The sequence below is a fragment of the Schistocerca piceifrons genome, chromosome 7 (genome assembly GCF_021461385.2).
Source record: "Schistocerca piceifrons isolate TAMUIC-IGC-003096 chromosome 7, iqSchPice1.1, whole genome shotgun sequence".
Classification (NCBI taxonomy): domain Eukaryota; kingdom Metazoa; phylum Arthropoda; class Insecta; order Orthoptera; family Acrididae; genus Schistocerca; species Schistocerca piceifrons.
This window is the reverse complement of record NC_060144.1, coordinates 271,853,501-271,865,931: the sequence shown is the minus strand read 5'-3', so window position 1 is coordinate 271,865,931 and position 12,431 is coordinate 271,853,501. Positions and strand designations below refer to the sequence as shown.

At 40.4% G+C, this 12,431-nt stretch overlaps 1 protein-coding gene across 3 annotated transcripts in view; it reads left to right on the top strand.

Moving 5' to 3' along the window:
* LOC124804620 (transmembrane protein 53) overlaps positions 1-12,159 on the top strand; it is a 206,484-nt gene extending 194,325 nt beyond the window's left edge. For all 3 annotated transcript variants that reach the window (XM_047264824.1, XM_047264826.1, XM_047264825.1), the window contains exons 5-6: positions 11,751-11,928; positions 12,015-12,159. In XM_047264824.1, the coding sequence (XP_047120780.1) occupies positions 11,751-11,928; positions 12,015-12,155 (319 nt within the window). In that variant the 3' untranslated portion in view covers positions 12,156-12,159. The remainder of the gene's footprint in view (positions 1-11,750; positions 11,929-12,014) is intronic.
* The last annotated feature ends 272 nt before the right edge of the window (positions 12,160-12,431 follow it).

Below are 12,431 nucleotides of genomic sequence, written 5' to 3'. Positions count from 1 at the left end.
TATCTTCTTTTTTTGTTTTGTACATCATTCTCATGAATGTGACTCATGCTGCAGTTATGTCACTTCTTTCCATTCAAAACAGCCTTCCATCATTACTTTTGAAATATTTGAAACCAGTGCCTTTTTAAAATTCTTTGCATTGACAAAGCACTACATTCGAAGTCAATTTTGCTCATGCATGATCATAACAAGTTTTTATAGTACTGGATATTCACTATTTATACAGGGTGTTACAAAACGGTACGGCCAAACTTTCATTCCTCACACACAAAGAAAGAAACTATGTTATGTGGACATGTGTCCGGAAACGCTTACTTTCCATGTTAGAGCTCATTTTATTATTTCTCTTCAAATCACATTAATCACGGAACGGAAACACAAAGCAACGGAACGTACCAGCATGACTTCAAACACTTTGTTACTGGAAATGTTCAAAATATCCTCCGTTAGCGAGGATACATGCATCCACCCTCCTTCGCATGGAATCCCTGATGCGCTGATGCAGCCCTGGAGAATGGCGTATTGTATCACAGCTGTCCACAATATGAGCACGAAGAGTCTCTACATTTGGTACCGGGGTTGTGTAGACAAGAGCTTTCAAATGCCCCCATAAATGAAAGTCAAGAGGGTTGAGGTCAGGAGAGCGTGGTGGCCATGGAATTGACCTGCCTCTATCAATCCATCGGTCACCGAATCTGTTGTTGAGAAGCGTACGAACACTTCGACTGAAATGTGCAGGAGCTCCATCGTGCATGAACCACATGTTGTGTCATACTTGTAAAGGTACATGTTCTAGCAGCACAGGTAGAGTATCTCATATGAAATCATGGCGGTGAATCAAGGAAGTACAGTACATACTGACGAAACTAAAATGAGCTCTAACATGGAAATTAAGCGTTTCCGGACACATGTCCACATAACATCTTTTCTTTATTTGTGTGTGAGGAATGTTTCCTGAAAGTTTGGCTGTACCTTTTTGTAACACCCTGTATACATTTGAAAAAAGTTGCCTTGAAACATCCTTTTTAAAACCATCAATTAGTTTATAGGTTTCTTGTGACTTTAGTACTTTCCAGGTGACACTAAACCAACTCCTGACTAGCTACAGCTCTGATATATTTGTTTATAATTCACTCTTGTTAACACCACTTGCTTCTGCAGTCCATTCTTGTGTCTTCAGAATGTCAACAATTGATTCATATTTGAAGAAGTTGTAAATGTATTTAAAAAAAAAATACAACCACATTAACTTGAGTCAGTGCGAAAGTCATCCAGAATTCCTAAGCCAAAGAAGCTATATGACTTTAGACTGATTTGTAACAGTCATCTGACACTGACCTTTGCCACTGAAAGAACCAGTGGTGTCAGACAGTGTTGAAAACTGGCTGAAAGCAATACAAGAAGAGTTACAATTGCACAACCACACATGGGCATCAGCTGTTTCACCTTCAGATGTTGTTGTTGTGGTCTTCAGTCCAGAGACTGGTTTGATGCAGCTCTCCATGCTACTCTATCCTGTGCAAGCTTCTTCATCTCCCAATATGTACTGCAGCCTACATCCTTCTGAATCTGTTTAGTGTCTTCATCTCTTGGTCTCCCTCTACGATTTTTACCCTCCATGCTGCCCTCCAATACTAAATTGGTGATCCCTTGATGCCTCATAACGTGTCCTACCAACTGATCCCTTCTTCTTGTCAAGTTGTGCCACAAACTCCTCTTCTCCCCAATCCTATTCAATACTTCTTCATTAGTTACGTGATCTACCCATCTAATCTTTAGCATTCTTCTGTAGCACCACATTTCAAAGGCTTCTATTCTCTTCTTGTCCAAACTATATATCGTCCATGTTTCACTTCCATACATGGCTACACTACAAACAAATACTTTCAGAAACGACTTCCTGACATTTAAATCTATACTCTATGTTAACAAATTTCTCTTCTTCAGAAATGCTTTCCTTGCCATTGCCAGTCTACATTTTATATCCTCTCTACTTCGACCATCATTAGTTATTGTGCTCCCCAAATAGCAAAACTCATTTACTGCTTTAATTGTCTCATTTCCTAATCTAATTCCCGCAGCATCACCCTACTTAATTCGACTACATTCCATTATCCTCGTTTTGCTTTTGTTGATGTTCATCTTATATCCTCCCTTCAAGACACTGTCCATTCCATTCAACTGCTCTTCCAACTCCTTTGCTGTCTCTGACAGAATTACAGTGTCATCGGCGAACCTCAAAGCTTTAATTTCTTCTCCATGGATTTTAATATGTACTTCGAATTTTTCTTTAGTTTCCTTTACTGCTTGCTCAATATACAGATTGAATAACATCGGGGAGAGGCTACAACCCTGTCTCACTCCCTTCCCAACCACTGCTTCCCTTTCATGTCCCTCGACTCTTATAACTGCCATCTGGTTTCTGTACAAATTGTAAATAGCCTTTCGCTCACTGTATTTTACCCCTGCCACCTTTAGAATTTGAAAGAGGGTATTCCAGTAAACATTGTCAAAAGCTTTCCCTAAGTCTACAAATGCTAGAAACGTAGGTTTGCCTTTTCTTAATCTAGCTTCTAAGATAAGTCGTAGGGTCAGTATTGCCTCACATGTTCCCATATTTCTACGGAATCCAAACTGATCTTCGCCGAGGTCGGCTTCTACCAGTTTTTCCATTCGTCTGTACAGAATTCGCGTTAGTATTTTGCAGCCATGACTTATTAAACTGATAGTTTGGTAATTTTCACATCTGTCAACGCCTGCTTTCTTTGGGATTGGAATTATTATATTCATCTTGAAGTCTGAGGGTATTTCGCGTGTCTCATACATTTTGCTCACCAGATGGTAGAGTTTTGTCAGGATTGGCTCTCCCAAGGCTATCAGTAGTTCTAATGGAATGTTGTCTACTCCCGGGGCCTTGTTTCGACTTAGGTCTTTGAGTGCTCTATCAAATTCTTCACGCAGTATCGTATCTCCCATTTAATCTTCATCTACGTTCTCTTCCATTTCCATAATATTGTCCTCAAGAACATCGCCCTTGTATAGTCCCTCTATATACTCCTTCCACCTTTCTGCTTTCCCTTCTTTGGTTAGAACTGGGTTTCCATCTGAGCCCTTGATATTCATACAAGTGGTTCTCTTTTCTCCAAAGGTCTCTTTAATTTTCCTGTAGGCAGTATCTATCTTACCCCTAGTGAGATAAGCTTCTACATCCTTACATTTGTGCTCTAGCCATGCCTGCTTAGCCATTTTGCACTTCCTGTCGATCTCATTTTTGAGACATTTGTATTCCGTTTTGCCTGCTTCAGTTACTGCAATTTTGTATTTTCTCCTTTCATCAATTAAATTCAGTATTTCTTCTGTCACCCAAGGATTTCTACTAGCCCTCGTCTTTTTACCTACTTGATCCTCTGCTGCCTTCACTACTTCATCCCTCAAAGCTACCCATTCTTCTACTACTGTATTTCTTTCCCCCATTCTTGTCCATTGTTCCTTTATGCTCTTCCTGAAACACTCTACAACCTCTGGTTCTTTCAGTTTATCCAGGTCCCATCTCCTCAAATTCCCACCTTTTTGCAGTTTCTTCAGTTTTAATCTACAGTTCATAACCAATAGATTGTGGTCAGAGTCCACATCTGCCCCTGGAAATGTCTTACAATTTAAAACCTGGTTCCTAAATCTCTGTCTTACCATTATATAATCTATCTGAAACCTGTCAGTATCTCCAGGCTTCTTCCATGTATACAACCTCCTTTTATGATTCTTAAACCAAGTGTTAGCTATGATTAAGTTGTGCTCTGTGCAAAATTCTACCAGGCGGCTTCCTCTTTCATTTCTTACCCCCAATCCATATTCACCTACTACATTTACTTCTCTTCCTTTTCCTACTATCGAATTCCAGTCACCCATGACTATTAACTTTTCGTCTCCCTTCACTATCTGAATAATTTCTTTTATCTCATCATACATTTCTTCAATTTCTTCGTCATCTGCAGAGCTAGTTGGCATATAGACTTGTACGACTGTTGTAGGCATGGGCTTCATGTCTATCTTGGCCACAATAATGCGTTCACTATGTTGTTTGTAGCAGCTTACCCGTACTCCTATTTTTATTCATCATTAAACCTACTCCTGTATTACCCCTGACCAAAAGTCTTTTTCCTCCTGCCACCGAACTTCACTAATTCCCACTATATCTTACTTTAACCTATCCATTTCCCTTTTTAAATTTTCTAATCTACCTGCCCGATTAAGGGATCTGACATTCCACGCTCCGATCCGTAGAACACCAGTTTTCTTTCTCCTGATAATGATGTTCTCCTGAGTAGTCCCCACCCGGAGATCTGAATGGGGGGACTATTTTACCTCTGGAGTATTTTGCCCAAGAGGACGCCATCGTCATTTATCCATACAGTAAAGTTGCATGACATCGGGAAAAATTACGGCCGTAGTTTCCCCTTGCTTTCAGCCGTTTGCAGTACCAGCACAGCAAGGCCGTTTTGGTTAATGCTACAAGGCCAGATCAGTCAATCATCCAGACTGTTGCCCCTGCAACTACTGAAAAGGCTGCTGCCCCTCTTCAGGAACCATACGTTTGTCCAGACTCTCAACAGATACCCATCCGTTGTGGTTGCACCTACGGTACGGCTATCTGTGTCGCTGAGGCACGCAAGCCTCCCCACCAACGGCAAGGTCTATGGTTCATGGGGGGGGCACCTTCAGATAAGAAACCAATACATGCAAAATGGGTGTTTAAAACAAAAAAAGGTCTGAAAGGACACATTGTATGCTAAAAAGCACAGCTAGTAATAAAAGTTTGTGCTCAGAAGCAAGGGCTGGACTATGATGACACACATACAATGGTTACAAGATATAACTCATTAAGATTTTTATTTGCAATGGCTGCTAAGTATGATCTTCATATTGATCATATTGATGTTGCCACAGTTTTCTTACAAGGTGACTTACATCGAGAGATTTATGTGACAGTTCCAGTAGTAGACCCTATTACAAAGACAGTAAAAGATTCTGGTCTTAAGAGACTAATAAAGGCGGTACATGGATTAAAGAAAGGTGGTCACCACTGGAACTGACATTAGACAGTGCACTTTCGAATCTAAACTTCAAGAGATCAACAGCTGACCCTTGTGTCTGTTCCAAAAGTCTCAGACATTTTAATAGTTGCTGTTTATGTGGATCATATGTTAATTTTCATTAACAATTCACAAGAAAAAGAAGTTTTCAAAAACTTTTAAGAAAAAAATTGGGTAAGGTATTCAATTACTAGGAATTGCAAAGGGGGTTGACCAGACACACATGTGGAGCAGATTTTAAACAGATTTAATATGAAAGAGTAGTGCTGTGGTGGAAGTTTCAGGCCTACTCTCAGGTTTAACCAAGTTGGACTTGTGAAAGACCTACTCTCCTCCTCACATTTCCTACAGTTGAAACACTTCTTTGCCACCAGCCCCTCCAGCCAAAACCAATCCAATTCCAACATTGAAACCCGTCTGTCCTAAATCATACCACCATCCAACTGGGACACTCCCACCTAACCATGCCCTGGTGGTCATCTTCCAGGAATTCCTAATTTCCAACGAGCGAGGTGGTGCAGTGACCAACACACTGGACTCGCATTTGGGAGGACAGCAGTTCAATCCCGCGTACGGCCATCCTGATTTAGGTTTTCTCTGATTTCCCTAAATTGCTCCAGGCAAATGCCAGGATGTTTCCTTTGAAAGGGCACGGCCGACTTCCTTCCCCCTCCTTCCCCAATCCGATGAAATGGATGACCTCTCTGTCTGGTCTTCTCCCCCCAAACAACCCAACCCAACCCCTAATTTCCAACCAGGCCTTACCATCCTTCCGCAGTCCCCTCCCTAAGAAAAACAACTTTTCAACAGAAAGGAAAGACTGCACTACAAAAATGGATCCTGACCGCATCATCATCCTAGCAGATGAAGGTTCTACCACTGTTGTGATGAACCGGAGTGACTACCTGGCGGAGGGCCTCTGTTAGTTGTTCGGCACCGCCACCTACAAGATCTGCCCAAATGACCCCACCCCAGAAGCGCAACATAATCTCCAGTCCCTGTTGAAATCCTTAAGCCTTTCCCAGAACCTCTCCCCTGAATCCATCTTCCTACTCACCCCAACAGTAGCTTGCACACCCACCTTCTACATGCTCCCCAAAATCCACAAACCTAACAATCCAGGATGCCCCATTGTGGCTTTTTACAGTGCCCCCACCGAAAAATCTTGGCCCTTGTTGATTAACATATCCAATCAGTTGGCCAAACCGTAACCTCCTACATGAAAGATACCAACCACTTCCTGCATCGGCTCTCCACCATCCCCACATGCTTACCTCCCGGATCCCTACTTGTCACTGTTAATGCACCCTCCCTATATATCAGTATCCTTCATGCCCATGACCTTGGCGTGATTGCACACTATCTCTGCCAATGGCCTGCAGACCCACCACTCATTCCTTGTACACCTACATCCTAACCCATAACTACTTTACCTTTGAAGGGAAAGTGTACAACTAAATTCACGGTACAACCATGGGCACCCACATGACACCCTCCTGTGCCAACCTCTTCATGGGCCACATAGAGGAAACATTCCTAGCTTCCCTAAACCCCAAATTCTGGTCTGGTTCAGGTTTCTTGATGTCATCATTATAATCTGGACTCAAGACCATGACACCTTACCTTCATTCCTCCACAATCTCAACACCTTCTCTCCCATCCACTTCACCTGGTCCTCCTCCCCCATCTGCCAGCTTCCTAGATGTTGATCACCTCCTCTGATGGCTCCATTCACAACTCAGTCCACATCAAACCCACCAGTGACTAACAGTACCTGCACTTTGACAGCTGCCACCCTGTTCCACACCAAAAAATCCCTTCCATACAGCCTGGCCACTCATGGTAGGTGCACCTGCAGTGATGAGAACTCACCTCACGGAGGTCTTTGCAGACAGGGAATAGCCTCCATACCTAATTCACAATCAGATTTCCCATGCCATATCCTCACACACACCTGATCCTCACATCCCTCACAAGAACCAACCACAATGATGCTGTCATTATGTAATGAGTGAACCTTGTCCTTTGTCAGGGCTTTGATTATCATGATGCAATGAAATGAGGGTCATCATACCCAAGATACTTCCAAAGTGGTGTTCTGCTGTCCACCCAACCTTTACAACAACCTAGTCCATCCCTATGCCACTCTTTCCCCAATCCCCTGCCACAGGGACCATACCCCTGTGGAAGACCCTGATGCAAGACTTGCCTAATCCACCCACCCACTCCAGTCCTGTCACAGGCTTATCCTACCTCATCAGAGGCTGGGCCATCTGTGAAAACAGCCATGTTATATACCAGCTCTGCTACAACCATTGCACAGCGTTTTACATTAGTTTGACAACCAACCAGCTGTTAACTTGAATGAATGGTCACCACCAAACTGTTGCCAAAAACAAGGAGGACCACACAGTGTCACAACATGCAGCAGAGCGCAACATGTGAGATTTCAATGACTGCTTCATAGCCCCTGCCATCTGGATCTTCTCCACCGCCACCACCTTTTCTGAGGTTAGCAGATGGGAGCTATCCTTGCAGCACATCCTTCACTCCCATAATCTTCCTAGCCTACACATAAGGTAACTCTCTAACCCCACCCCCCAAAGCCCTCACCTAGTAGAGTGCGTGTGTGCATGCGTGCACACACTGTCCACTGCCCAAATACCCCCACCAAATTTGTGTCCCCACATCAGCTTCTTGTGTGCTGTTATCTCATGCCCTAGTCTATGAAATCATGTGCCCAGCTGTCTTCCACCTGCCCCCTCTGCCTGCACCCCTAGCTAGCCCACATATGGCTCCCCACTCTCCCATGGGCTGTTAGACACTTCCCACCTTATCCCCACCTCATCCCAGTATACTCACCGTAGGCCAGTAAAGAGCTGGCAGTTGACTGAGAATGTAGGAAGACAGGTGTGTGTTTTTCCTACAGCTAGAAAAAGAAAGTGCATTCAGAAAGTTAGCAAAGCTCCATACCTTTTATTTGTGTGCCTATCGATGACACAGCACTTCTGCCTTTTGGGTGAGGCAGCTCCTTTATTCCTAAAAACATTTTGTACAGTGAATCTTACAGTTCCAATCAGATACCGCCAGCAAATTACTCTTAACACTTATGAACTGTGGGCTTGTACTGTGGCATGACCTGTGTTGGTCAGTTTAGTATACAGGATTCTTGCAAAGCACATAAGGAACATACTTGCAACAGCTGAACAACTTAAGATTTCAGAGCAATGTCAATACTGGCCACTCCATAGTCTTTACTAGTAAGAAGATAAAGGACATTGTGATACACGCCATGAACTGCATTTAAAAAGTATTAGTTTTGAAATGCATCTCATGGTATACAACAAGATTTTTAGTAAGAAGATTTTGGCCTTTACTTAAAATATTTGTATAAACAGTTACAAATAATCTACTGGGCAGCAGTGGATGTGTTTCTCAATTTAGAAATCGGTGTGTTTTCATAACAAAAATATTCATAGAATGATATTAATGGATAAGAATTTTTTTCTTGTCCACAAATATGCAGCACCCTTACAATTGTATGCGTCAGGACAACCTCACATACTTAAATCCTTTCTTACAGTGAGATTCATGAAAGCAGTTAATATTGCCTGCAGCAATGAATGGAGTTAGCATCCTATCATAACCTCGTGCATTTTCTGGTTGATATATTTTGTTTGGTGACTCTTTGTCAGATTCACTTAAGGTATCTTCACACCGAAAAACAACTCCAACAAACAAAAACATATAACTATTGTAAAATGTTGACAACAGTTTCAAACTCTTGCAAACACATGTTCAGCGTTTTTATTTTTTTGTTACAGAGAAGCAATGGAAATGGATTCTGACTGTGAAGATTTGCCATTTGTTATGGTGGAGATGGTGCTTTTGCTCTGTCAGAGTACATGATGAAACCATTTGCATGATGGCAAGAGAAAGGCAACGAGGAAATAATGTATAATTACCGAATATTTTGTTGCTAGAAGAATTGTGGATAATTTTTTTGGAATACTGTTAGCAGTTTTTTGGTGTATTAGAAATATTATGCACTTAAGTCCTGAAAAATCAACATTGGTGACTTCTGCAACTGTGTCTTTGCACAATTTTCTTAGAAGAAATAAAGAAAGTGCCGCAGTTTACTCACCACATGGCAGTTTTGATGTGGAAGATCCAGAAACAGGCAGGGTTTCGGATGGCAGTTGGAGGATATATCCGCAAAATAAATGTCTTCAGAGAAAGGCAGGCAACGCAGGAAGAACCGCAAAGAATATAAAGATAAAGGATGAATTTGCAACCTAATTTGTATCGGATGTTGGTAAAGTGAAATGGCAAGAGTAAATAAATACCGAGTGAAAAGACAAATCTAATTAAAAACTTCCGATCAAAACCCTTATACCTGTAGTTATTAACAACGTAAGTCATTAATTTACAAACTACTTTGTAGCAGATTTTGACAAAATGGTGTGACAAGAGAAATAAATAAATTTCCAGCAAAAATACAGCTGTAACTGCAAAATTTCTGACTAAAAGTCTTACAGCTTCAGTTATGCTAGTGAATGACATTTTACTTAAGATTGTAAACATTTTTCTCCCTGGCTTGTTCACGCCTTTCCAATACTTCATATTTTCATGAAATATCCATTTTGGAACGTAGATCTCAGTTGTCCCAGGCCCACTTTTAGTTTTGACCATTTTACAATGCTCACAGTTGTACTGGTTTTTCATATTTGTCCATTTCCTTTCTCATTCCACTAACGGTACACCAATTCTATCCGAAACGTCTTGCAACAAATCTTTCCTTTTATATCTGTCTTTATATGAAGAATCAGAAGGATCCTATAGTGGTTTTTTCATTTCAATTTCTATCAAAAACTGAATTCTTGGATCTGTTGATGACTCGTGAGTTGCCATTGTCGAAAGAAACACATGAGACAATGAAAGAAACACAGCAGACACAGCAAATGCGCATTCACACAACTCTGCCGTGTTTTTGCCTACTGATCATAAACTACAAACTCGAGACAAAACTTCCCTCAACTGGTTGTTCAGACTCATGACTTCAAACTACTGTTGACAACAGTTGAAAGCTAAATCAAACTTTGATTGAAAACAGTTGCTAACAAAGTTTGTTGGAGTTGGTTTTCAGTGTGGAGGTACCTTTACATCTTCTTCACCAAAATACAATAAAACTGGTGCTTCTCCAGTCATCTGTAGGTAACCTACTGAAGTCTTCCAGTTTGGATTCATCTGTAGTCTGATCCATGAATAATGGTGCTTCGCACAAGTTGAGACAAGAACATGGAGTTCATTGTTTGCTGGCTCCAAGCAATGGTTGCAGTATGCACATACATGTGATTTGCGCTTGATGAAAGTGTGTGTCCTGCAAATTATGTGTCTCGCTTGCTTGTGTAGAATTTGTCGCCCACCACCACCATCAGCCATAACAATGCACGACAAATGGAATAAAATTTCACTAAATAACTCATTATGATCATATTTAATGCTCGCACTGCATAGAATATTCACATCAGAATGCTCAGAACATTGCTGAACGTTCATTGGCAGTCAGAGAATGCGTGAAGTAGATATGCAGAATTAGCCTAAACTTGACTGCCATCATTTGTGCCTCCGACTATAACACTACTTGAATTTTCTCATCCATATGCCCTAAAACTAAGGCATGTAACAAAAATTGTACAGTTAATAGTAATATGCCTCATCCATTCCATAATCTGCTCCAAATCCTAACCTCAGACATTACCTAAAACGAGCATACTCCAGTGACATAATAGTCCCAACATGCACAACTGTGCATATTAAAGTTACAGTCATCATAACTATGAAACTATTTAAGATTGTTTGGTGGACTAATCTGTAATTGTTTCTGTAGACTTTTCTGATTTTGAAACTTTTTTATTCAAACATCAAGTGCAACAAATAATGCACAGTTAGGACTTTTTTTATGCAGAGACTTATGACCAGCCGTATTGAAAATTGGCAAAATTTAAAGCACAGTATATCGCATCTGTAACGAGGTATTGATGTGCTCAGAGCTGTATGCAAAGCAGTGATTCATGCACAATTGTTTCATTAGAACTCAATGACATAGTGCCATAATATAATGCTACAATGCAAATAAACTGCCCCGACACAATTGTGCACAATTGTTCTGAAAGGGTTATAATTTATTTTTAATCAGTAGAACAGCAGTTACAATACAAAACATTTCAGGGGAGTCTGACAGTGGGATTGGAGCCCACATCATCTTTTGGTATTAAAACATGAGTCACGTGAATATTAGTGTATTCTATAAGAAAATATTACTCCTAATTATAACAGAATACTTCTGGCTTCATTTATTATTTTTACAGACATAATTGAACTATATTTAGATAGTACAAACCCTGATAATCTGGAGCTTGCTGTATTTGCTTTCTGTTCCGGAGTAAATATAGTAAAATTCAACTAAAAAAACATCAATTATTGATCTGTAATTGAAAGTCTGCTTTGAGAAGAAACTCATATCCCATCCATTAATAGGAGTGAAATCATCTACATTGTACACAGTGGAAGTGAGGCACTTAACTGAAGTAGAAATACAGTTAAGAATTTTTTGGGTTACATTGTATGTTTTCAGTGTGTGGTGATAATTTTTTGCAGGTACCACTTGAAGACATTCCATCAAGCTGCTACTATTCATTACATTCGATCAAGTCAGATGTTCCATACCAGCATTGTTCGTGCTCCAGCTCTCTTGCTATTTTCTAAGACCGATCCAATTGGGTGTGCTGAGTCAAATCTCAGAGTACGCGATATATGGGAATCTGTTGGCATGAGGGTAAGTTGATGAGCAGTCTGTACTAATGGTTTTAGTGTGATTGTTAATGCGTTGATCAGTATTTACTTTATTGACTCTTTTTGTAGGTTTATACAAAATGCTGGGATGAATCACCTCATGTTGGACACTTCAGAGCACATCCACAAGAATACATGGCTGAAATATATGCATTTCTCGATAAACTAAATCTTGTGCAGAACCGAGAGAGACAAAAGGTTCAAATATAAAAGACATGGAAACACTGTAAATCAACTAAGTGCACAGTATTACAAGAACACAATGATGTGACTATTTGAGTGAGGAAAAAAAAAAAAAAAAAAAAAAAGAAGAAGAAGAAGAAGAAAAGACTACAGTTTAGCTTTTATCATCACTTGATGTGAGGCTAATACTTACCGACAAAGTTTTAAAAACTTTCATTTTTAATAATTTTGTGATATGATAAACATTTTTCAATAATAGTTTAAATGTTTCTTTAATTTATATCTCTTATTCATATTTGTAAT